The sequence below is a fragment of the Saimiri boliviensis genome, chromosome 5 (genome assembly GCF_048565385.1).
Source record: "Saimiri boliviensis isolate mSaiBol1 chromosome 5, mSaiBol1.pri, whole genome shotgun sequence".
NCBI lineage: Eukaryota > Metazoa > Chordata > Mammalia > Primates > Cebidae > Saimiri > Saimiri boliviensis.
Window position 1 is genome coordinate 142,119,805 of NC_133453.1, and position 27,311 is coordinate 142,147,115.

The window sequence follows — 27,311 nt, forward strand, 5'->3', positions numbered from 1 at the left end:
TGCCTCTTCTCCAAAGGACTCACTCTGAGGATCTGAAAGCCAGCCATGAATGGTCTCTCCATCACACAGAGGAAGAATGAATGAGTTACAGATGACTGAACTGCACCACCAGAGGCAAAACCCCATCCAATCATCACCTTGCAAAAAAAAAAAACCTACCAGGCCCTAGCTGTGTGGTCTTAGGCCAGTTACTCAACCATTCAGAGCCCTCATGTCCTTGTCTGAATGTGGGGGATGAGAATGGTCCCCTGGCTGCACAGGGCCATGGTGACACTCCAACAAAAGGACCCCACCCACTGCTTCCAATTCTGTGCACTGTTGCTCATAAGAACAGCAAACATCATCCTCAAAAGCAACTCCAAGGATGGCCGCTGTGGGTAAGAGGCAGTTCTTGTGTCTTCAATACAAAATCAGTATATAGGCCAGATGAGGTGGTTCACACTTGTAATCCCAGCATTTTGAGAGGCCAAGGCAAGGAGGATGATTTCAGGTCAGGGGTTCAAGACCAGCCTGACCAACATAGTGAAACCCCATCTCTACTACAAATACAAAAATTAGCCAGGTGGTAGTGGCATGTGCCTGTAGTCCCAGCTACTCAGGAAGCTGAGGTAGGAGAATTGCTTGAACCCAGGAGGCAGAGGTTGCAGTGAGCCAAGATCACACCATTGCACTCCAACCTGGGCAACAGAGCAAGACTGTCTAAAAAACATATATATATATATAGAGAGAGAGAGAGACATATATGTGACATATATATGTATATGTATATGTATGTGTGTGTGTATATATATATATATATAACATATATGTATGTCAATAAACAGAAATATGAATGTACTGTTGGATCCCTAAAAGCTGAAAATAAATCAGTTCTGCTTTCATGTTCTTCCAAGTTCAGCCTATGCGCACAGCCATCATCTCCTGGGGATTTGATTCCATCCATTGTATATGCTGTAGTCAAGATGCCTGTTTTTAAAATCCATTAATAACCACCAACCTGTCTTTGTGTCCTGGGGATTAACCAAAACCAGTATCTTGTGTTGGGGTTCATCACGGTGCACAGTGCAAAAGCAAACAGATGAAGCTTCAAGTTTCACCTGAAAAAGATCACAAAATGACCATTTTGTTATTTCATCATTATACGGGCATGGGAAGTTATTTAACATTAATTAGCACAGTGTGCATTGAAAGAACTCTGTTGCACAGAACATGGGCTTAATTTGTCAGAACACAGGCACCACAAAAATGGAAATCTTACCCATGCTGAGCTAAACACACAGGGAATTTCAAAAAGTTCTTCTCTCATCTCCTGCCCAGCACATCTTTTCTTCCCCATGTCCACATGTCCATCTAGCCACACGTATCGACCTAGACTCCTACTTGTTGGCCAATCGCCCTTCAGCTCTCCCTTCCAAACACTTCCTACTGCAACCGCCTTCTGGATCCCAATCCGCCCACCTTGGGTCCAGCTCTTCTCCCAGGGCCCTGGAGGCTACTATATGGACACAGCCTGGGCATGCCTCCACCAGGATGCCACTCGGGATGCCCTGGCTCAGTCCAACAAGCAGTTTCAAGAAATGCACACCTTTGGCCAGGTGCAGTGGCTCATGCATGTAATCCCAGCACTTTGGGAGGCAAGGCGGTTGGATCATTTGAGGTCAGGAGTTCAAGACCAGCTTGGCCAACATAGTGAAACCCCATCTCTACTACAAATACAAAAATTAGCCAGGTAATAGTGGCATGTGCCTATAATCCCAGCTACTCAGGAGGCTGAGGCAGGAGAATCGCTTGAGTCTGGGAAGCAGAGGTTGTAGTGAGCCAAGATTGCACCACTGCACTGGGCAACAGAGTGAGACCCTGTCTCGAAAGAAAAGAAAAGAAAGAGAAATGCACATTTTCTTTGGTCCCTACAAGCCCAGTCCAGGCTCCCTGTCAGCCCTGGGACAGAGAAGCTCAACTCTGGGCACCTGTTTGTAATATGAGAGAGGAACCAGTATCTCTAATACTGAGATTGTCCGAGAGCCTTCTCTCAAGTACCTAGATCCAAAGCCCTCTTTGTGGTCATCAGACAAAAAGGTCAATGTGCTCTGGTACCAAGTCTGTTCTGAAAACCAAGGACAGGCCAGGTGCGGTGGCTCACGCCTGTAATCCCAGCACTTTGGGAGGCCGAGGCAGGTGGATCATGAGGTCAAGAGATGGAGACTATCCCAGCCAACATGGTGAAACCCCGTCTCTACTAAAAATACAAAAATTAGCTGGGCGTGGTGATGCTCACCTGTAGTCCCAGCTACTCGGGAGGCTGAGGCAGGAGAATTGCTTGATCCTGAGAGGAGGAGGCTGCAGTGAGCCAAGGTCACACCACTGCACTCCAGCCTGGTGACAGAGTGAGACTCCGTCTCAGAAAAAAAAAAAAAAGAAAAGAAAAGAAAAGAAAACCAAGGATGGTATAAGAAAATTACAAAAGAACATGTTGGCTAAGCTAGGCAGGCAGGCTACTTGTTAAAAGTTGATAGCAGGCCTCCACAGTTTCAGAGAACAATTTCTTAACAAATCCTGCAGCCTATAAATGTCTTGGTGCTTCTCAGTCTTTGGCGTCACTTTAATGAAGAGTTTCCAAGCTGGCCCTCCCAAAGAGTTTGTGTGCAACATGGTTCATCCACAAGCTAGCTGTTATAGGCCATTAAACCCAACGTTTACCAAGCATTGGATCAACATGGAAAGATGGTTGAGTGCAATGGCTCATGCCTATAATCCCAACACTTTAGGAGGCCTCAGTGATCACTTGAGCCCAAGAGTTTGAAAACAGCGTGGGCAACATAGTGAGACCCTATCGCTACAAGAAATAAAATATTAGCTGATGTGGTAGCACATGCCTGGAGTACCAACTACTTGGGAGACTGAGGTGGGAGGATCACTTGGGGCCTGAGAGGTAGAGGCTGTAGTGAGCCGTGATCCACTGTACTCCAGGTTGGACAACAGAGAGAGACCCCGTCTCAAAAAAAAAAAAAAAAGAAAGAAAGAAAGAAAGAAAAAGAAAAAGATTCTTATTACAAACCAAATTGTATTCAGAAAGTGATCTCTCCTATTTTTTAGGAATTGCAAAAATACAAAAGCCAAAAGCAAACACATTAAAATGTTCACAGCAGTTAACTATGGGTGATTTTATTTTCTCCATCCTCTGTAACAGTTCCTAAATATTAAACAATGAGCATGTACTGTTTTATAATCAGAAAAATTGACAAGTATTAATATTATTGTATTTTCAATGTGACAGGACAATTTCAAGACTGAAAAAGGAGTTAACTGTCAAAAGGAAATATTTTTAGGACCAAAGTGAAATGACATGACATATCCTCAAACCACTTCTTTATCTTTTTGTTTTGAAAAACTTCTTCGCATTCAAAAAGAAAAGTTAAACCTTAGAAAGGTAATGTCCAATATCATCCAAATTAGACTATTTCAACATCTTAAATGGCAGAAGACATCTCCCATTTCTTTTTTTTTTTTTTTTTTTTTTTTTGAGACAGAGTCTTGCTCGGTCTGTTGTCCAGGCTGGAGTGCAGTGGCATGATCTCAGCTCACTGCAATCTCTGCCTCCCGGGTTCAAGAGATTCTCCTGCCTCAGCCTCCCAAGTAGCTGGGATTACAGGTGCCCACCACCACATGTTGCTAATTTGTTTTGTATTTTTAGTAGAGACAGGGTTTCACCATATTGGCCAGGCTGGTCTTGAACTCCTGGCCTCAGGTGATCCACCCACCTTGGCCTCCCAAAGTGCTGGGATTACAGGTGTAAGCCCCCCACGCCCAGCTGAAACTTTCTTTTTTCAGAAAGTGAAAAAGCAGATAGGTATAAAATCATTCCACATTTCTACCACATTAAAACAACTTAATTTTAGTAGCTGTCTTATGTTTTCGCTAATAACACTAAAATTCTTCACTCACTGAGCATATTACATATTGGGGTGGGGTGAAAGTAATGTAATCCATAAATACATGTGAAATAAAAGCAGATGATAGAAACTGCCTCCTAATGTACTTCAGAGCTAACTCTTGTAATTCTACCCACTTCTCAGATGACCTAGCACCCCACACTCCATGCCACCCTGCCCCTCACCATCCTGGCTCATTAAGCCCCTAGCCTTGACCTAGCCTTTGCCTTTTTTGCTTAACGGCCACTAGGGGATGCTGAAAGCGTGTGAGGACCAGGACCTCCCTCTGCAGATAAAAACGTGGAGGCTTTTGATCACCAATGAGCGCTGGATTCTTCTGGGAGTGACTGCGAGCTAACATCTCCAAAATCTCAAGGAAGCCACACAATAAACTGCACAAGCCATTGTTTTCATTGACTCAGGAACAACTTCAGTGCAATGAAATAAAACCCTGTCTTTCTCAAGCAGCTTTGCCCGCCAGATAACAGTATCCGGTAGGAGTGAAACTGTAACCATATAAAACAAGAAGACTGTCTCCTTCAACAGATCAGCCTCAAATCTGAAAAAAAAGGGGGAGGGCTGACGTAGGTGTTACCCAAGATTTACATATACTCTTTACTTACTGCAGGGAGGAAAATAATTATCTTAAAGTAATGCAATTCTGACTGGGCTCGGTGGCTCACGCCTATAATCCCAGCACTTTGGGAAACCAAGGCAGGTAGATCACAAGGTCAGCAGTTCGAGACCAGCCTGCCCAACATGATGAAATCCTGTCTCTACTCAAAATACAAAAATGAGCTGGGCGTGGCAGCACACACCTGTAATCCCAGCTACTCAGGAGGCTGAGGCAAGAGAATCACTTGAACCTGGGAGGCAGAGGTTGCAGTGAGCCAAGGTCACATCACTGCACTCCAGCCTGGGCAACAGAGAGAGATTCTGTCTCAAAAACAACAAAAAAAAAGTAACACAATTTTAATATTTCACCCACAATCTTACTGTTCTAACAAATGGTTTTCATTTCTCTCTGTTTCTTTCCAGTCTCTACTCACAATGCATAGAATTTTATGGGTGCTAAATATCAAAATTGGTATCACTTCATTGCAAATCTCAAAGTTTTGGGACTGAATCAAACCTTGGAAACTGAAGACCAACTAATCCTCTCATTTACAAATGGGGAAACTGAGGGAGCTGGGCATCACACACAGTTTCTCATAACAACACTATAGGGTATGTATTGTTATTGTCCCAGGTCTAGAGATGACACTACCAAGGCCAGAGAGATTAAGACACTTGCTGAAAGTCACACTGCTAGTAAGTAAGCAGTAGACTTTCACACAGGCTGTCTGGCTCACTGCCTGGCAGCTCTGGACTCACACTCTGGACTCCAGAATCCCCATGCACAATTCATTCTTCTCAGGGTGTGTTTATTCTAATATTCACCCCAGAAGGGCTTTCTTTTCATCTATCATGTTCTTTCAATAACATTCTACTCTGTAAATTAGATTTTACAGAGCTCTTTGCCAAGGAAGATCACACTTACCTGTTCCCCAGTGGGAAGACAGAAAACCTCAGATGAGGCCCCGGCTCCTTCCCCAAGTGCGGCGTAGCAAGCCAGGGCTGCTTTCTGATGCACATCAGGGTCATCTTCCAAAACATCTACTGGGTACACACCTGCTGGGGTCAAAGAGGCAAGAAGGGACATTAGTTTGACTCTTTTGTGAAATGAAAGTAACTTATTTCTTGAGAAGTTGTTTAAAAAGTGGATGCTTGCTTTAAAAATTATGTTCACCTATTTTTTTCTGTTTTTTTTTTTTTTGTTTTTTTTTTTGGAGGCAGTCTCACTCTGTCACCCAGGCTGGAGTGCAGCAGCATGATCTCAGCTCACTGCAATCCCCACCTCCTGGGTTCATGCAATTCTCCTGCCTCAGCCTCCGAGTAGCTAGGACAACAAGTGTGCACCACCACGCCTGGGTAATTTTTGCATTTTCAGTGGAGACAGGGTTTCAGCATGTTGGTCAGGCTGGTCTCGAACTCCTGACCTCAAGTGATCCACCCACCTCGGCCTCCCAAGTGCTGGGATTACAGGCATGAACCACCACGCCCAGCCGTGTTCACCTATTTTTTAAAATTTTTATTTTTATTTTTTTAGAGATAGGGTCTGGCTATGTTGCCCAGGCTGGACTTGAACTCCTGGGCTCAAGTGATCATCTCACCCCAGCCTCTGAAGTAGCTGGGACTATAGGCACATTGCACCATGCGGGTCACCTATCTTTATAAAAACTTTAAAAAAGAGAAAAAAAAAAAAAAAGCAGCACAGCAGAAGGTACCAAAGAACATAGTGGACATTCCTGATGGCAGGGTTGGCCTCAACCCCAAGGAGATGAAGCGAGAGCTCCCTTAGACGGCTGTAGAGTCAGCTGAGGGACCATGCAGACACGCTGGAACCCTGAGCATGAAACTAGTGGGATAGACCTTGATAACTTTGTCAAAATCCAGCTTAAGTTATTATCTTGCTAGCTTACATTGGCCATGAAGGTTCATGAGATTGTGCCGATTCTTCTGCTTTAATTGGGCTACTCTTTGTAAGACTCTGTAAGAACACTGCTAGTATGAATTCTAAAACTACACATCCATACACAGATGGGCAAGCGTACATATTAATATGCTGGTTATTCTTCAACTCTTCCTCTGCGTCTCTTTCCTCTCACCTTACTTTTGGGGAAAAATTATATCTTTGAATGCTCAATTTTTTTTTTCTTTTTTGAGACAGAGTCTTGCTTGGCCACCTAGGCTGGAGAGCAGTGGTGTGATCTCGGTTCACTTCAACCTCGGTCTCCAGGGTTCAAATGATTCTTGTGCCTCAGTCTCCCAAGTAACTGGGACTACAGGTGTGCACCACCATGCCTGGCTAGATTTTGTATTTTTAGTAGAGCCGGGATTTCACCATGTTGGCCAGGCTGGTCTTGAACTCCTAACCTTAAGTGATCCACCTGCCTCAGCCTCCCAAAGTCCCGGGATTACAGGCATGAGCCACCGCACCTAGCCAGCTCAAACAAAATTGATAGCATCCAACTTCAGCTGAAAAGCAGTAGTCAGTCTCCCACTCTGCAGTGACCAACGATTCTGGCTGGCATGTTCCCAAGTGGGGATGGGGCTGTATCCCCAATCTGTGGACCCCACCTCAGCCTCCGATTCACCTCTTAACCACCCCATAGGGGAAGGAGGTTGCCGCAGCAACTGCCTCCTCTTCCTCCTCCTCCTCCTCCTCTAAGATAAGCCTGGACGTAAACGCCCACATTGAGCCCCTTGTGGAAAAGCAGCTTCCCCCGCTTATTTCTGAAGCGCTGTTCCCCCTGCCAATCACTTTTCTGGAATCAAAGACTGCAAAAAGTGGCAAGTCTTCAGTCCACCAAGTTTGCCTAGGAAGAATCTCACTGCTGGGAGTAGTTCCTGGAGGGGAAGGCTCCTAACTTTGGAGGATGTTAAGAGCTTCTGTGGACCAGGACACAGCCTCTGCAGAAGCCCAGCCTCCTTGTCCCTCACTTTCCAGGGTGAAGATGTCATGGGGGTGCAGAGTGGTAAATAAATAGCTGAGTAAACACATTTCCACATTCTTCCAGCCCCCTGGCCTGAACTGAACCTACAGGCCTTCCCTACTTCTGACTGGCCCCCAGTGCACAGCTTGGGAGCCAGATGGATCCATGATGGCACCCCAGTTCCTTACTCAGGGACCACTCAGATCTGCCATAAAGATCAAACTGAAACTGCATCGCCTCTCTCCTATCACCCTGACATTCAACCCTTAGCTCAGAGCCTCAGCATCTTTTTTTCTTTTTCTTTTTCGAGACAGGGTCTTACTCTGTGACCCAGGCTGGAGTGCAGTGGTACAATTTCAGCTCACCACAGCCTCAACTTCCCAGGCTCCAGGGCTCCTCCCACCTCAGCCACCTGAGCAGCTGGAGCTACAGGCACAAGCCACCATGCCCGGACAATATCTGTTGGTGGTGGTGGAGGTTGTTTTTGTTTTTTGTAGAGACAGGATTTTGCCATGTTGGCCAGGCCAGGCTGGTCTCAAACTCCTGAACTCAAGTGATCCACCGATGTCAGCCTCCCAAAGTGCCGGGGTTATGAGCGTGAGCCACTGCACCAGGTCCTCAGCATCTCCTAACAACTACCTGCTCCATCCATCCATCCATCCATTCATCCATCCATCCATCCATCTGCTCTCCCCCATCACCAATTAAAATAACAACAGCAGCTGATGTTTTTTGGGCTCCAGTTGCCAAGAAGATGCTGAGAGTTCCACATCCATGATCTCACTGTATCCTGCTTACCTCACTTACAGAAGAGGAAACTGAGGCATCTAGAGGATAATGCCTGGCCAGCAAGGGCAGCACTGGGTCATGAGCCCAGGTCTGATTTCAAAATCAGTGTAAAACAATTAGATTGTGCTACTGACCCAATTAAAACAGTTCCCTTTACCAAGCTCAAATGTCGTTTAAAAGTACCACGTCAGGCCAGGCACAATGGCTCACACCTATAATCCTAGAACTTTGTGAAGGAGGATCGCCTGAGATCAAGAGTTCGAGACCAGCCTGGACAACGTTGTGAAACCCCGTCTCTACTAAAAATACAAAAATTAGCCGGGCGTGGTGATGCGTGCCTGTAGTCCCAGCTACTCAGGAGGCTGAGGCAGGAGAATCACTTGAGCCTGGGAGGCAGAGGGTACAGTGAGTTGAGATTGCACCACTGCACTCTAGCCTGGGTTACAAGAGTAAAGCTGTCTTAAAAAAATAAAAATAAATAAATCCAAGGTCCCTCCGCTGCAGCACTCTCTCTACCTGTCCATCCTCAAGACCCGTCTCAAATGCACCCAGCACTCCTGAAGCCTTTCTGGAGCCCCAAAACACAAGGGCAAGGACTCTGGGGGACACTGAGTCCTATGTTCTGCCTAAGACAGGATAAGCATATGTGGGCCACATCCTCTGTCCTTTTTTTTTCCCCCCCGAGACGGAGTTTCGCTCTTATTACCCAGGCTGGAGTGCAATGGCGCGATCTCGGCTCACCGCAACCTCCGCCTCCTAGGTTCAGGCAATTCTCCTGCCTCAGCCTCCTGAGTAGCTGGGATTACAGGCACGTGCCACCATGCCCAGCTAATTTTTTTTTGTATTTTTAGTAGAGAGAGTTTCACCATGTTGAACGGGATGGTCTCGATCTCTTGACCTCGTGATCCACCCACCTCGGCCTCCCAAAGTGCTGGGATTACAGGTGTGAGCCACCGCACCCGGCCCCCACATCCTCTGTCTTACAGGACCCCATAACTCACACCCCAACTCTGTCTCAGAGCAGTCACCCCCCGCCCAACTCACAACAATGAGAGGAGCTGGGGCATGCGGAGTACCACACAGCTCCCCCGCCCTCCCCAACTCACTATGAAGACCCCTTCCCATGCTTTTCCCATCCAAAGCACTTAGTCCATTTGGGTGGTTGCTCAAAGGAGCTCTCTGTTCAAACTGCTATTCATTTCAACTAGTTGGGCAAGTGGCTTCCCACAGTCTAAAAAAAGATTCACTGAATGTGCAAAGAAATTCAGAAAAACAGGCCGGTTGCAGTGGCTCACACCAGTAATCCCAGCACTTTGGGAAACGAAGGCAGGCAGATCACGAGGTCAGGAGTTCGAGACCAGCCTGACCAACATGACGAAACTCCATCTCTACTAAAAATACAAAAATTAGCCGGGTGTGGTGCTGCATACCCGTAATACCAGCTGAGGCAGAAGAACCACTTGAACCTGGGAGGTGGAGGTTGCAGTGAGCCGAGATCATTCCACGGCACTCCAGCCTCAGTGACAGAATGAGATTCCATCTTTAAAAAAAAAAGAAAAAGAAAAAGAGAAACAAGCTGAAGAGAGCGTTGCTTCCACCTTGGGGCCCACCAACGTACCGCATGCTCCTCCCACAAAACCAACTTCAATAGCTAACTCTGAAAACACACCCAGGAACTCCAGCGTTAAGGGGCAAGTGGAGATCTGGCCTTGATTGTCACTCTCTGTTGCTGGCCCTGTGTTCTGGGAAAGATGTTTGTCAGATCTGGACCACCCGTCTCCTGCAGCGAGGATGCAAGTTCAACAGAAGAGCATGATTAACCAGCCCCATGAAGTTGCTGACCTTGGCCCCTTGTGAATTCACCTGCCAGGGGGGTGCGAAGATACTGTGGTCATTTGGGTTTGCAAAGAGGGGGCACCTCGCCCAAGGCCATCAGGCCTGAGGCCTGGCTGCTCAGGGACCCGGAGAAGCTCCTACCTTATTCTTGTAGGTGGCCCAGGATTGCCTGGCATCGTTTCTGGTCACATGTGATCGGGAGAAATGCAATTAATGTTTTGCTCCTTCCACACCATGAAATCGTTTCCCCAGTAGGTTATGCTGCAGGGCCTGCTGGACTCCCTCAAAGAACTCAGTGGGGTGTACCCCAGGACACCCTCTGCCCCAGAGCTCTAGTGGCTGGCCACCCAAAAGGCCACAGGAACAGGGAGTGTTCTCAGCACTGAAGCAACCAAGATCAGCAAACAGCCCAGCTCCGTGATCCTGAGAGTGGGTGCAGCATCAGGTCCATCTCTGGAGATTGGGATCCCCGAGGCCACATAAATTAACCCTCCCAGACCACAGCAAACTGGGGTAGCGCTTAATGCTCACAAAGTCACGTGGCACCCAGAGGCTTGTTTCCCTTTTAAAGACTGAAAGCAGGACACAGTCCCCTGTGTCCCCAGGAAGGAGAGCCACAGAGTAGGCACCAGGGCCACCTCTCCCAGGCCTTCCCTCAACCCAGCCTGGGAGACAGGGACAAGGGGCACCAGACTGAGGCCTGCAGCTCCAACCCACACAAAGGCCCCAGGCTGCCCAGCATTTTTGTTCAAATTCATTTTCTTCCCTGAGGGATACTTCCCGCTTCCACGGATGTTTGGGTTGGCTTTCTGGAAAACTGGGTGGGAATGAAAATAGGAGCTGCTTAAGGCATGAGGCAGTGGGGAGGGGAGATGCAACACTCACTAGGAAGAAAAATTCTCCTCCCCAGTCCAGGAGAAAGAAACCCCCCCTCATTACCCAAGAGGAGGCCTCCTCCATCACCAACCCAGGAAGAATAAACACACACACACCCACACACACCACCCTGCCCTGCCCCGGGAGGAAGGAAGCTCCTCTCCCCAGCTCAGAACCCCCTCACTCCCCAAAAACCCGCAAGGCTGAGGCTTAGGAAGTAAACAAGTCCAGGGGCTGGGGGCCCAGCCAGGCCGCCACGCTCACTCTGCTGGTGACAGGAGGCACAGGCTTCCAGATGTGAAATGCTAAGAGGCTTTAATGGCTTCAACTGAACAGGATATATTTTTCCAAAGCCAAAAGAATGTAATCTTTTCAGTACAATGTAAAATGCTTTTATGAAAAAGGCAGTCAAGACAATAATTCACTGCAGACTGTAAAGAAATTGAAACCCTCCAGCAAACCCCAAATTTAAGAATTCCCTTTAAGCATAGATTGGCATAGTTACCTTAAAAACAAAATTAATGGTATGTCTTAAAGTATTTTTAGGGAAAATATTTAAAATCATTCAGAATCTTTGTATCAAAGCTTGGGTTTTCAGGGTTGCATCAATAGAGTGATTCACTCCCCTAGCCACTGCCTGTCCCATCAGCCACCAGCCACTGCCTGTCCCATCAGCCACACCAGCGGTGTGTCAGCCACTGCTGATTGGTCCAGCGAGGCCTAATGTCCAAGGCCAACCCTAGCCGCTTTTGGTCCTTCCTATGTAAACTGCAATGTCAACTAATGAAGACCTTGAAAGGGATCAATGTTCTGCAATTAATCATTGATTTAGTATCACTTGCAAAATATTTTCTCCAAAGACTGCCTTACCCACAAAGGTTAGGAAAATCTTTTCATTTTAACAAACGTAATTTTTCTCATATGGGCCCATTATTTTAAGGAACATTACCAAAGATATTTTAAATTTTACTAGCCCCACTCCTAGAAACTTGGACTTTGCTGAAAGCCTGGCAGTAACTATGAAACAATATGTCATGGGAAAGACTGGCTGAAATCACTTTATTTTTTTAATAATGTGGGCTGTCATTCTTCAACTACAGTAAGAACAATTTTTTTTTTTTTGTAAGAACAATTCTTGATCAGGATAATGTGAACACATTTTTAAGAATACAAAATTATGAAGTAGTATTCAAATCTTTTTGTTTTTTTGAGGCAGGGTCTCGCTGTTGCCCAGGCCAGGCGCAGTGGCGCAATCACAGCTCATTGCAGCCTCCACCCTCTAGACTCAAACAATCCTCCTGCCTCATTTTTTAGTTTTTTTGTGTGTGGAGACAGTCTCACTACAGGCTGGTCTCAAACTCCTGTGCTCAAGCGATCCTCCCATCTCAGCCTACCAAAGTGCTCGCTGGGCTTATAGTTGTGAGCCACTGCACCTGGCCATCAAGTCATATATACATATATATATTTTGAGATGGAGTTTCACTCTTACCGCCCAGGTTACAGTGCAGTGATGCTATCTCAGCTCACTGCAACCGCCTCCTCCTGTATTAAAGCGATTCTCCTGCCTCAGCCTCCCAAGCAGCTAGGATTACAGGTGCCCACTACCACACCTGGCTAATTTTTTTTGCATTTTGAGTAGAGATGGGGTTTCACCATGTTGGACAGGCTGGTCTCGAACTCCTGAGCTCAGCTGATCCGCCTGCCTTGGCCTCCCAAAGTGCTAGGATTACAGGCATGAGCCACCGCACCCGGCCTCAAGTCATATTTTTAAACAATAGTTAGGAATAGATATTGCTTACACAAAATCCTTTTTTATTTTGGTTTTTATTTTTTCACATAGGTGATCTGTTTCTTTCTTCACAAATCAATTTTCTTGTAAAAGGAATTTCTCATAGAAGAAATCCTTATTAAATAAGAAATATGCCCCATGGGGGTTAAATGATTAATTTTGGGCTTAGCAGAGAGCATGAAAATTCGTCTCTTATCAGAAAGAGGCCAACACCAGAAAATATAGGAAGGTTGTGGCAAGCACTCTGCAGGGGTCTGGACCCAGGTGTTCTTCACATTCATAGTGGCAGAGTAGCATATAAAGGGAGAAGCGTTCTAAATGCCACCTCAGCAGCTCAGAATCCAGAACCAGAAACACATCAGGGGCCCCAATTTCTAGTGAGGCGTGCACTTCACAGCACAGTCAGGTCCACAGAGCTACGTGTCCTTAAGCTGCATGCTTTAAGAAAACTTAATACTCACAAATACACACTTCATTCTGAGCCTACAAACCTCACCACAGGATGCTTTAAAACTCAGAGCTGCTGGGCATGGTGGCCCATGCCTGTAATCTCAGCACTTTGGGAGGCCGAGGCGGGTGGATCACCTGAGGTCAGGAGTTCGAGACCAGTCCGATCAACATGGAGAAACCCCATCTACTAAAAATACAAAATTAGCCAGGTGTGGTGGCGGTTGCCTGTAACCTCAGGTATTCGGGAGGCTGAGGCAGGAGAATTGCTTGAACCCGGGAGGTGGAGGATGCAGTGGTGAGCCGAAATCACAGGCTGCACTCCAGCCTGGGCTACAAGAGTGAAACTCTGCCCCAGAAAACAAAGGAAAAGAAAGAAAGAAACTCAGAGTTACTTTTAACTTAAAGTATGCTTATGTTTAATTTTCTTTTTTTAAAGGGGGGCTGTGAGATTCAGTAAGGAATGCCCACAGTTGCACATGGCAGTGCCTGGCATTTGTTTAATATCAAAGAAAGTGAGGTTTGGGTGCAGTCATCACTACAACCTTCGCAGTACAATGCTGGACTTTTCTCAAGTGCATCTGTGGAACTCTAGGTCCACAAGCTATGTTTGAGATATGCTCCTGAAAGGGGATTTCTGAAGTCAGCAAGATTAGAAAAGGGTGGCATTCCACACCTATGAGAAATCGAGGACTAGCCGGTTACAGTGGCTCACACCTGTAATCCCAGTACTTTGGGAGGCCAAGGTGGGCAGATCACGAGGTCAAGAGATAGAGACCATCCTGGCCAATACGATGAAACTCCATCTCTACTAAAAATGCAAAAATTAGCTTGGCGTGGTCACATGAGCCTGTAGTCCCAGCTACTCGGGAGGCTGAGGCAGGAGAATTGCTTGAACCTGCCTGGGAGGTGAAGGTTGCAGTGAGCCAAGATAGCGCCATTGCATTCTAGCCTGGGCAACAGAGCAAGACTCCATCTCAAAAAAAAAAAAGAAAAGAAAAAGAAAAGAAATCGAGGACTTTCGGAAATCCTGCAACAACAGAGTTTGCTTAACTCAGCATTTATTTCCCAAACGCATTTAACTAGAGACCCTTTGTCGCAGAACACTGACAGGTTACAAAGCCACCTTGGAGAAGAGTGGTTTGGAATGATGTCGCAGTGGAAGGACCCATCACTATCAGACAGAGGGCAAGCATGCAAGCACCCGGAGTTCAAGGTCAGAGCGTAAGAACTCACGGCCATTTGCAAGAGCCATAGTGACAGTGGTACATCCCTCTATATACAAGAGGAGAGAACAGAAGGTAAGGCAAATAAACACTTGGATATTTTTGTTGTTTTTTGAAGAGCATCTGATTGCCAAAATATTCTTAGCAAAGAATATTTTTTTTAAGTTGGAAGACAGAATGTAGAATATGTTAGAATTTCTTGAGCAGATGAGCAAAATTGTCAGAGAATGAGGAGGCGCTGCTGGAGGTCTGCAGGTGGTGGCGGTGAAGTTCTTATTAGCCAGTAATTGACAAGCAGCCCGTTGCTCTGTTATCACATATTTAGTATTGGCCAACTTGCAACTTGTCATTGCCTTGGCTGAGAATAAATCACTTGTCCCAAATCTAAGAAGGTAAAATATGCAGATGACTTTCTGAGCCACCCACACAAAGGTTTATATAATCCCAATTGCTTTTAATAAGAAGGTCTCGTAATCCAAGCATCGATACCTCTTACTTTTAGGCACTTTTACAAGAATAAAACTATTTTTTCTCTTTAAATCATTCAGAAGGAGATGAGGTGGGACTAAAACATACAGTTCCTTTTGCATTCAAAGGGGTGTCATGTCTGGGGACCAACGGGTCTCCATTTGGGGCAGACAGGAGGATATAACACCTCAAATACCTGCTTCCTCTTGAATGATAACCAAAGACAGGTCCTCACCTTACAGCATGCAGGAAGCTCAGGCATCCCTCACCACTGGCCATGAGCCAGCCCATCCTGTGGTCATCATAATGGTACCCTATTTGTCTAACCTTTACCAGGAAGGAAGAGGGCTTTGGCACAGGCACAGGACAACACAGAAAACCTAACTCTTCGTATCCTGAATTTAACTGACCAGAAACTTATAAGAATACCAAGTCCCAGTGTCAGTAACACCACAATACTATGCGGTGGCCCCAATGCTGGGGGGAAATGCTGTGGTGGAACAAGTGTCTGGCATGGATCCGGAGCCCTAAACCACATGAGAAGAAAAACAACTCCTTGTTACCATAATCCGCTTACCCATTAGTCACAGAGAAACAACATTTCTCAGAACTTACCCCAACATGTGTCTGTCAATGGTCTTTATGAACTGTCATCCAAAAATCACATCCTTACACATTCATCTACTACATTTCAAACAATAAAACCTCTGAAAAGGGAAAAAATGTTTTTCTATTTGGCACTCCTAGCTCTGTGCAAGCGACAAAGAGACTTGAAAGCACACTAGTCCTCGTCCGTACAGCCCAGTTCTGGATTAAGTTGGTGCACGCTGTCTAAGCACTTGGACTCCAGATATGCGGTACTTGAAAAACGAATGGTGTTGAATGTGTTTATCTTAAACTCAGACAGTGATTTACTCAGGGAAAATGCAGTCGCTTCCAAATAATTGGAAATGTATTAAGATGACTACATTTTTACAAGGGCACTGAACTCACTTGTGTAAAACTGGAAAGTAAATGAGGAAGTACATGCAGAATACTAATATTTGCATCAAGGTTGCAATATTGATACCAACTCAGTTTTAAATTGAAGAAACAGTAAAGGAATGTAACATTCCACCTTCTGCAGATAAACAATATTCCCAAAGTACTTATTGGGAGAAAATGTAAGGTATTACAAAACATGATGACATGTTCCTCTATTAAAATGTACTCTTTTCAACCTTGCATTTGCATAGCATTTTCCAGTTTACCAAGGGCTTTCACATTTCCTCTCTGGTTTGAAACTTACATCAACCCTAGGAAGGCAATGAAGCAGGAAGCCCTAACCCCATTTTTCACGTGTGGAAACAGAAGTTCAAAAACAAGAAGTTGGCCGGGCGTGGTGGCTCATACCTGTAATCCAAGCACTTTGGAGGCCAAGGCGGGCAGATCACCTGAGGTCGGGAGTTCAAGACCAGCCTGACCAACATGGTGAAACCCCATCTTTAAAAAAAAAAGAAAAAAAAAAAAACAAGTAGTTATTAGTAATGAGGCTGGGGCTCAAACCCAGCTCTTGAGATTTCTAGCAGAGCCTTCACTAACTCACCTACTTACTAATTTCTATTGTCCTACCTACAAGCTGTGCAAATGGCAGCCAGCACTCGGCAGAGCACTGTTGAAAATACCACTGAACTAACTTGCACACCCACATCCATAACAGCGTTATTCACAATAGCCCAAAAACAGAAGCCACTCAAGTGTCAATGACGGGCGAGTGGATAAACAGAATATGGTACACACATACAATGGAATATTATTCAGACTTAAAAAGGAGGGAAATTCTGACGCATGTTACAACATGGATGAACTTTCAGAACATTATGCTAAGTGAAATAAGCTAGTCACAAAAGGGCAGGTGCCAAATGATATCACTTATATGAGGTACTTAAAATCGGCAAATTTATAAAGACAGAAAACAGAATAGAAATTATCAGGGGATTCCGGGAAGGAAGAGTAGGGAGTTTTGTTTAATGTTTGCAGAGTTTCTGTTTGGGATGATTTAAAAAGTCCTGGAGATGGATGGTGCTGAAGCTTAGAGAGCAATATGAATTTACTTAATGCCAGTTAAAATTGGCTAAGATGGTAAATTTTATGTTATGTATATTTTAACACAATAAATAAAATGTTGGCTGGGTGTGGTGACTCACCCAGAATCCCAGCACTTTGGGAGGCTGAGGTGGGTGGATCACCTGAGGTCAGGATTTTGAGACCAGCCTGGCCAACATGGTGAAACCCTGTCTCTACTAAAAATACAAATAATTAGCTGGGCGTGGTAGCATGTGCCTGTAATCCCAGCTACTCAGGAGGCTGAGGCAGGAGAGCACTTGAATGCGGGAGGCAGAGGCTGCAGTGAGCTGAGATCATGCCACTGCACCCCAGTCTGGGCAACAAGGGAGAAACTCTGTCTCAAAATAAAATAAAAAATAAAATGTAAAAAAAACTGAATATCTAGCCCCTTCCTTCAAAAGTTTCATTTTATGCAGAAAAAATATGACACATCATTATTTTAGAATGTTTTCAGAGTTAAAATATATATAACATAAAGTTTATCACTTAAACATTTTTAAGTATACAGTTTTGTGGCATTATGTACATTCACACTGTTGTGCAATCATCACCACCGCCTATCTCCAGAACCTTCTCAGTTTACCCAGTAAACTTCTGTACTCCCTGTTCCAGTGACAAACCCTCCCTGGCAACAGCCATCCCACTTTCTGACTCTCAATATCACTACTCTAGGTACTTCATATAAGTAGAATCTTACAATATTTGTCTTTTTGCAACTGGTTAATTTCATATATCATAATGTCTTCAAGGTTCATCCATGTTGAAGCACATGTAACAATGTTCTTCATTTGTAAAGCTGAATAATATTTTTTTCAGATTATTAGGTTTATTGAAACTATCCTTTTTTTAATTATATGATTAGACCACATTTTGTTTATCCATTTGCCCAGCAATGGACACTGGGGTGTTTCCACCTCCTGGCTATTGTGAAGAAGGCTGCTGTGAACACAGACGTACAAATATCTGTTCAAGTCCCTGCTTTCAAGTATTTTGGGTATATATCCAGAAGCAGGATTGCTGGATCATACAGTAATTTTAATTTTGGGGGGAACTGTCACACTGTTTTCTGCAGCAGTGACACCATTTTATAGTTCTATCAGCAATGCACAAGAATTCAAATTATTCCACATCCTCAGTGACACCTGTCATTTTTTGTTTTTGTTTGGTTGTTCTTATTATTTTGTTCATTTGAGTTGAAGTCTTGGTCTGTCACCCAGGCTGGAGTACCATGGCACGATCTTGGCTCACTGTAACCTCCGCCTCCTGGGTTCAAGCAATTCTCCTGCCTCAGTCTCCCAAGTAGCTGGGATTACAGATGCCCACCACAATGCCCAGCTAATTTTTTGTATTTGTAGTAGAGACAGGGTTTTACCATGTTGGCAGGCTAGTTTTGAACTCCTGACCTCAGGTGATCCACCCATCTCAGCCTCCCAAAGTGCTCAGATTACAGGCGTGAGCCACCGTGCCCAGCCAGTTCTCATGTGGTTGTGATTTGCATTTCTCTAATGATTAGTCATGTTGAGCATCTTTTCATAAGCTTATCGGCCATGCGGACATCTTCTTTGAAGATGTGTCTATTCAAGGCTGGGCACAGTGGCTCATGCCTGTAATCCCAGCACTTTGGGAAGCCAAGGCAGGGGGGAATCACTTGAGGTCAGGAGTTCAAGACCAGCCTGGCCAAGATGGTGAAAACCTGGGAGGTGGAGGTTGCAGTGAGCTGAGAAGATCGTGCCACTGCACTCCAGCCTGGGCAACAGAGGAAGGCTGCATCTCAAAAAAAAAAAAAGAAAGAAAGAAAGAAAAGAAATGTCTATTCAAATCCTTTGCCTATGCATTCACAAGCTTTAGCATCGACTTCAAAAAACTTGCAAGAGGCAGAAAGATAGACATTCATTCAGTAGGTGATAAGAGGTAAGGGGTGTGTGTGTGTGTGTGTGTGTGTGTGCGTGTGTGTGTATTGCTGCTTCCTCTAGAACACACCACAATAGGAAACCAAATCAGAGAATCAGAGTGCTGAGAGTTCAGACAAGATATGATGACAAGTGAGACGACTGATGGCATTGAAGATGGAGAGAGACAGATGGGAGACTGGAGCCAGGTCTTGAAAATGGGACATGGCAGGACTTGCTGCTAAGCTGCAGATGCAGGGTGAGGGGCCAAGCTGACCTTCCACTTTAACTCTTCCCCTCAACAAAATTCAACTGGCAGCTTCCAAATTGTGACAAACTTAGACTGTTTCCAATGTTCCTTTATAAACCTATTAAGATCCTAGCCTTCCCAAACAGTTAAACTGATGAACACTCCAACAGAAGAATGAGATGCACATTACCCTAAAACCTTAAATATTTTCAAGGTGTTATAAACTGAGCAAGTATGAAAAGGCAGATGAAATGCCCACAAAAGAACGGCTTTCATAGATCAGACTGAAACCTGGAGAAACTCAAAGAGTGATACCATGACTCTCCTCAACATTGCGCCACACAGGTGTTTGGACATGAGGGCAAGGGCACCAGCTCTGAGGTCATTCTGACTTGATTTCAAAAATCCCTGAGCACAGGATTAAAGAAATTTCCATGAAAGAGTAAGCACAAACTACAGAATTGGACTGACAAAGACCACAGATATTAAATCATTCCATACAGAAGATAATGATATTAAATATGTTTCAATAAATTTAAATAAAGAATTTAAAGGGCCAAGATTTTTCAAATTGCCCAATAAGATTCCGGGGGGAAAGAACTTCTAGAAAGGAATGTTTTTTAATAGGCAATGAACTGGAAAATGTGTCTAAAGAAATTCCCCAGAATGCAGCACAGACAAACACACATATGGAAAACTTGAAAGGCAGTTAAAGAGAAAGGAAGAATAGAATGATGAAGCCTGGTAACTATCTAATTGACATTCCATATAGAGAAATTAGAATGAGGAAGAGTCAAGATTTGAAAAAAGAATGCTTGACATTTTCCCAGAATTAATGAAAAACATCTACCCTCACATTCTGGAATTCCAACCAATCCCCAAAGAAGGAAAATTAGAGAAAAATTCCCACTTAAACACACTAGTCAAACTGAAAAAAATAAACACAATAAGATGACTATAAAAGGAGACAGAAGGGCCAGGTATGATGGCCCACACCTGTAATTCCAGCACTTTGGGAGGTCGAGGCAGGTGGATCACCTGAGGTCAGGAGTTTGAGACCAGCTTGACCAATATAGTAAAACCCTGCCTCTACTAAAATTACAAAAATCAGCCAGGCATGGTTGCATGTGCCTGTAGTGCAGAGATCATGCCACTGCACTCCAGTGACAGAGCTGCCTTCTTGAGAGCAACTATGGAAGCCAGGAGACAATGGAGTATTATTTTTTGATGTGCTAGAAGAAAAATAACTTTCATCCTCCATCTATCAAAAGTAACTTCCCAGTACAAGGCAAAATAAAGCAATATTTAGAAAAATAAGACCCAAGGGAATTTGCTACCAGCAGATCCCCCTAAAGTTATTTCTAAAGGATGCACATCAGGGAAAAGAAAAATGACCCCAGGAAGAAGAGGTGATGGTTGGCATGCCTGCATGAGGGCGATTTGGCAGGCGCTCCCCACTGGAGTGCTGTGGCCAGTGGACTGGGAACACACTGGCCCCTGCAGCACAGCAGGTGCTAAACCTTGAGGGGCCAGAGAACAAAGCCATAGGCCCGGTCCCAGCACCGCTGCAGGGTGAGAGCCCACAGCCCAGGAGGGCTGAGCTGTGCCTTTGGCCTCTGAAATCTTCCAGAAACCAAGCCAGTTGACTGAACCCACCTTATACCAAAGTCAAACCCTTAAGGGCATCAAAGAAGATATAAGCAAAAAACCAATCCAAAGGACAGCAACTTCAAAGGTTAAAGAAAAATCAACCCACACAGATGAGAAAGAACCAGCACAAGAACTCTGTCAACTCAAGGCTGGGCACAGTGACTCATGCCTGTAACCCCAGCACTTTGGGAGACCGAGGCGGGCAGATCACAGGTCAGGAGTTCGAGACCAGCCCAGCCAACATAGTGAAACCCCATCTCTACTAAAAATACAAAAATCATCTGGGCATGGTGGTGTGCGCCTGTAGTCCCAGCTACTTGGGAGGCTGAGGCAGGAGAATCGCTTGAACCTGGGAGCCTGTGGCAAGCCAAGATCATGCCACTGCACTCAAGCCTGGGCAACAGAGCGATACTCCATCTCAAAAAAAAAAAAAAAAAGAGAGAACTCTGTCAACTCAAAAAGCCAGTGTCTGCTCACCTCCAAATGACGACACTAGTTCACTCTAAATGGTTCTTATCCAGGCTGAAGTGACAAACACAGAATTTGAATCTGGATAGAAATGAAGAACATCAAGATTCAGCAAAAAGTTGAAACCAAATCCAAGAACTCTAAGGAATCCAATAAAACAATACAAGAACTGAAAGATGAAATCGTCATTTTAAGAAATAACCAAGCAGGGCATGGTGGCTCACACTTATAATCCCAGCACTTTAGGAGGCTGAAGCTGGTGAATTGTCTGAGCTTAGGAGTTCGAGACCAGGCTGGGCAACATGGTGAAACTCCATCTCTACAAAAAATATAAAAATTATCTGGGCGTCATGGTGGGAGCCTGTAATCCTAGCTACCTGGAAGGCTGAGGCATGAGAATCAGTTAAACCTGGGAGGAAGATTTTGCAGTGAGCCAAGATTACACCACTGCACTCCAGCCTGGGTGACAGAGCAAGACTCTGTAAATAAACAAAGGCAAGAAATGAAGAGAAGATGATCTGCCAATAACCATGTTTAAGAGTTATTCTTAAAAGCAGATAGCAGGTATTCATCAGCAAATAACTAGACTTTTCTTTTGAAGGACAGATTTTGTGTTGTTTTTTTTTTTTACCCCAAGTTTTTTTTTTTTGACACGGAGTTTCACTCTTGTTACCCAGGCTGGAGAGCAATGGCGCGATCTCGGCTCACCACCTCCTGGGTTCAGGCAATTCTCCTGCCTCAGCCTCCTGAGTAGCTGGGATCACAGGCATGTGCCACCATGCCCAGCTAATGTTTTGTATTTTGTATTTTTAGTAGAGACAGGGTTTCACCATGTTGACCAGGATGGTCTCGATCTCTTGACCTCGTGATCCACCCACCTCGGCCTCCCAAAGTGCTGGGATTACAGGCTTGAGCCACCGCGCCCGGCCTACCCCAAGTATTTTTTAATATTTTAATTTAGCATTCATATATTATGAAAAAAATAAAGCAATACCTTTTCTCCCACATAGCTTAAAAAACGTTTTTTTGTTTTGTTTTGTTTTGTTTTTTTTCAAAACGTTCCAGCAGGTCGAATGTGGGCAGTATGCATGTATTACACAAATCGCTTGTTGGGAAACATAAAAGTCAAAATGAATAACCAGCTATAATCCGCTGTTTGAATATTATACAACTCTGCCACATACATCACATACCAAAAATCATCTGCTAAGTACACATCTAATAGAATACAGCTGGGCAGGGAGAGGGGGCAGTACTTGGAGGAGCTTTATGCAATGAAGACTCTGCAAATCAACTGCATTGCAAAATGCGATGAAGAAATGAACCCAGCTTTCTCTGTGTTGATGGAATTTGTCAATCATGGTTACAGACTTGGTTTCCAAAAAAAAACACATTTATCTTAATTTCTGCAAGTAAAGGAAACCAAGTGGTCTTGGAGGACTTGGGCCATGGGAGCCCCCCTACACACACACACACACACACACACGCACACACACAAGGAGCTCCCCTTCTGCCCTCCCCAGGCACTCCCAGGCTTCAGCCTCAGGGCGGTTCCTGGTGGTTCTGTGGCTGCCCTGCTTTGGAAAAGCAAAGAAGCATGAAACATTTTCTGTGCCTTGAGAGTTAATTTAATAGGCATTGGTTGGAGCAGGTTCCTCTTAGGAGGGAAAGGAAGCCATTGTCTGGGGATACAGCATGCAAGGGTTTGAAGTGAGAAGGCAGAGAGTGAACTAGAGAATGGAACAGGAAAGAAAGACAGGGAGAAGAGCAGCAGGGGGTGGAAGGGTGGGGGGTGGTGGAGGGACAGTCCTGGAGTGGTGGCGGGGTGGAGAGACATGCCTGGATTTCAAAAGTGGCCTTTGAATTCACGTAGTCTGTGTGCCCCACCTTTGCTCAAGCCTGCTGGCCTCTGGCCTTGGAAAAGCAAACCCATAACCACAGGTGGGTGCACTAGAAGGCATGGCATTTCTAAACCACTGCTGTTTCATGCCAAGGTTCCAGACCTTCAGGTGTCACTGACCTGTCAATGCTCCTCCAGCCCTCTAGCAACCCTGACTTTAAAAGTCACATGACTCCCTGGGGCATCTGACCAATAATTTATATTTTGCCCTAAAGTTTCTTTCTATACCACAAAATAGTCATTTTCTACAATCCTCTGAATTTCCCAGGGCTAAGCTCTAAATTGGAGTATCAAAGGAGCCAGCAGCTAGCTGACGTCAGGAGTCCAGCAAAGGCCGGTCAGCTGGTCACCAGACTAGGGTTTCAAAGGTCAAAATGATAACACTCAGCATCCACTGCCCTGCCACCACCCCATCCAAGTCCCAGCCGCCCGGTCATTCACTCTTCCCATCAGGCCATGGCAGGGCCCATGCAGAGGGGATCAAGACAGCAGCCATCGCATGCTGTGCAGATCCCATTTCGTACAGATATCCTACAATCCCTGATGTGTAGAAAGGGGGCGACAAGAACCATCTCTAGTGTAGATGCCACTACACGGCAAGGAATCACAACAGAAGATGGGGATACAGATACAGTGCAATCTTAGCTCACTACTCAGGCAGCATGAATTCAAAGGCCACCGTTGAAATCCTGGCATCTCCATCCACCCATGACTGCTCTTCTCCCTGTTTTTCTTTCCTGTTCCATTCTCTGGGCCATCAGGGTAACTCGCTGTGGACCTGGACCTCCCAGGAGGAACCTGGAAAGACATTCCAGGGAATGCGCTGCCCAGAGCCCTGGCCAGGGGGTGCCAAACCAGCTCACCAATACACCCAATCACAAAAACATCCCTCCCAGCAAACTTTCCTACAACCACAGAACTTACCAGGGTCTTTGCAGCACCTAACGGGAAATGCTTCCTCCATGCCACACTCACAGAGCACCTGCTGTGTGCCAGGTACACACAGGGCTCTAGGGCTGGAGTATCAGCTCAGGCATTGCCCTCAGGCAGTACTGTCTGCTTGAGTAGGAGGTAAGTGACGACTTCCATGACCAGGACGATCATTTGAGGTCAGGAGTTCAAGACCAGCCTGGCCAACATGGTGAAACCCCATATCTACTAAAAATACAAAAATTAGCCAGGAGTGGCGGCACATGCCTGTAATCCCAGCTACTCTGGAGACTGAGGCAGAAGAATCACTGCAACCCAGGAGGTGGAGGTTGCAGTCACCTCCTACTCAAGTCTACCTACTCATGGAGGTTGTCAGTTACCTCCTACTCTACCAGAAGCCACCTCATCCTTTCCTTTCATACTGATGAAGAAATGGGGATAGTCTGTGCCAGTTACGAGTCCAAATACCCAGCTCAGCCCCTGTCCACAGTCCCCAGGGAGGCCCTGCTCCTCAAGAACTGAGATCCCACACATGCTGGGTCCACATTCCTCTACAGAGACAGTTACACACTACGGACTAGAGAAGATCCAAAATGGCTGATGACTATTTGGTTCTGAGGAATTTGTTATTTTTTGAGATGGGGGTCTCACTCTGTCACCCAGCTCTGGAGTGCAGTGGTACAACCTCAGCTCACTACAACCTCCACTTCCCTGGTTCAAGCGATTCTCATGCTTCAGCCTCCCAAGTAGGTGAGATTACAGGCATGAGCCACCATCATGCCTAGCTTTTTTTTTTTTTTTTTTTTTTTTTTTTTGGTAAAGACGGGGTTTCACCACACTGGCCAGGCTAGTCTTGAACTCCTGGCCTCAAGTGATCCACCAGCCTCAGCCACTCAAAATGATTGGATTACAGGCATGAGCCACTATGCCTGGCCTGGTTTTTAAAATGTTATGTCTACACGAGGTCATCTCTGAAGAAGGAGTCCCCTTAGAAACTGAATCATAAATTATTTACTTGCTGGGCCTCCACTTTTTTAGAGGGGAACTCCACTTTTTGGCGGGGGAGGAAACATCTACTTTGAACCTCACCCTCATGACAGTTTCCTTTCTCTGGGAGTCAAACCACCACCAACCTGATGGCCACAAAGCCACTTACTACCCAGGTGACGTTAGGCAAGTTACTTCATCTCTGTGCCTCAGCTTCCTCACCAGTGAAATGAGGATAATAACAATACAGTAGTCCCCCCTTACCCTCAGTTTCAGTTTACAAAGCTTCAATTCTTTTTTGTCCACCACAGCCTGAAAATATTAAATGGAAAATTCTAGAAATGAATGATTCGAAAAGTTTTTAATTGCATACCATTCTGAGGAGCATGATGAAATCTCGAGGCATCTGGATCTGTCCCACTGGAGGCATGAATCATCCCTTTGACCAGCGGATCCACACTGTCAACACTCCTTGCCCATTAGTCAGTTAGGAGCCATCTCAATGATCACATTAATTGCCCTGGCGTCACAGTGCTTGTGTTCAAGTAATTTTTATTTTACTTAATCACCGCCCCAAAGCCTAAGAGAAGGGATGCTGGCAATTCAAAAATGCCAAAGAGATTCTGTAAAGTGTGTGTGTGCATGCGTCTGTCCGTCCATCCATCCCTCCTTCCTTCTATGCCAAAGAGATGCCGTAAAGCGTGTGCGTGTGTGCGTGCATGCGTCCTTCTTTCCTTCCTTCCTTCCTTCCTTCTTTCCTCCTTCTATGCCAAAGAGATGCTGTGAAGTGCAGTGCTTACTTGCTTTCCCTCCTTCCTTTTTTTTTTTTTTTTTTTTTGAGACAAAGTCTCTGTCATCCAGGCTGGAGTGCCATGGCACCATCACAGCTCACCGTAGCCTCCATCTCCCTGGGCTCAGGTGATGCTCCCACCTCAGCCTCCCAAGTAGCTTGCACTACAGGTGTACAGCACCACACCCAGCCAATTTTTTGCAATTTTTGTAGAGACAGGGTTTCACCATGTTGCCCAGGCTGGTCTCAAACTCCTGGGCTCAAATGATCTGCCCACCTCGGGCTCCCAAAGTGCTGGGATTACAGGCATGAGCCACCACACCCCACTGGCAAAGTGCTTTCTTTAAGTGAACAGGTGAAAGTTCTCAATTTAGTAAGAAAAGAAAAAAAAAACATATACTGAGCTTGCCAAGGTCTACAGTAGGAATGAAATTCTATCCATGAAGCTGACTGTGAAGAAGGAAAGAGAAATTCGTGCATAGTATATGTAGGGTTCAGTCCTGTCCTCGGTTTCAGGCATCCACTGGGGGTCTTGGAACGTTTCTCCCCAGATAAGGGGGAACTTTTGCATCCACATTTACTATTTATTGCTAAAGTCATTTAAGGTAATGTGGGAAAGGGCCTAGCACCATACAAGGCATACAATAAATTGTTTCTAAAGGTTTACTAAAAATATTAAAGCCTCCTCCCCCACCCAAAAGCACAGAAGAAAAGCCACCTTCCCTAACACTTAACATCACTTCAAGCTCAACCTCCTCCCTTTTCTTATCCCTGCAAACCCTTTGGCAATGGTAGCTGTGCCCAATCCTGTTGAAGGTCCCAAGATATACCAACTCTCCCCTCTGATCCTTTTTCTGGGCCTCTCCAAACCTGCAGATGTCTCTGTTTCCCTCAGCATCAGGCCTGTCCCTGGCTTCTTTCCTTTCTGGTCTCTCCTCCTTTGGGGCCTTGCCTCTGGCTGACTGATGGCACCATGAACACCATGATAACCTCTGTGACTTGCATGGACACTCCAGATGAGCTCCTGGAAAATCGAAAGCAACTGGAAGACCATGAAAAGGGGAAGAAATGATCAACTCCTGTGGCACCTAATTAACTTTAAGACATTCTCTATTGTTCCTTATTCCAGCCCAATTGCCTTATCAATTGGACTTTGTAACTGACCTTGGGACTTCAGACCCTAGGACCCCCTCCCAGCTTGCAAAAACCATCCAAAACTATAAAACCACTCCTATCCCACCGCCCTCCATTGACTCTCTTTTCAGACTTAGCCCGCCCACAACCGGCTGAATAAACAGCCATGTTGCTCACACAAAGCCTGTTTGCGGGGTCTCTTCATTCAGAGTGCGCATTTTAACAGTCTCAAAACCAGGTCCTCAGCACTTCTCACTCTCTGAGCTTTCCGCCCCTGTCCTCAGCTCCTCTCCTCTTCCATGCCCCAAGGT

General features: G+C 45.4%; 1 protein-coding gene across 3 annotated transcripts in view; it reads right to left on the minus strand.

Moving 5' to 3' along the window:
* Window positions 1-27,311, minus strand: part of LOC101051251 (protein FAM169BP) — an 87,255-nt gene that overhangs the window by 53,570 nt on the left and 6,374 nt on the right. For 2 of the 3 annotated variants that reach the window (XM_010351226.3, XM_039479846.2), the window contains exons 2-3: window positions 5,470-5,603; window positions 998-1,097 (exon numbers count right to left, since the gene is read on the minus strand). In XM_010351226.3, coding sequence (XP_010349528.1) covers window positions 998-1,097; window positions 5,470-5,603 — 234 coding nt within the window. The remainder of the gene's footprint in view (window positions 1-997; window positions 1,098-5,469; window positions 5,604-27,311) is intronic. The other variant, XM_010351224.3, reaches the window with a different exon arrangement.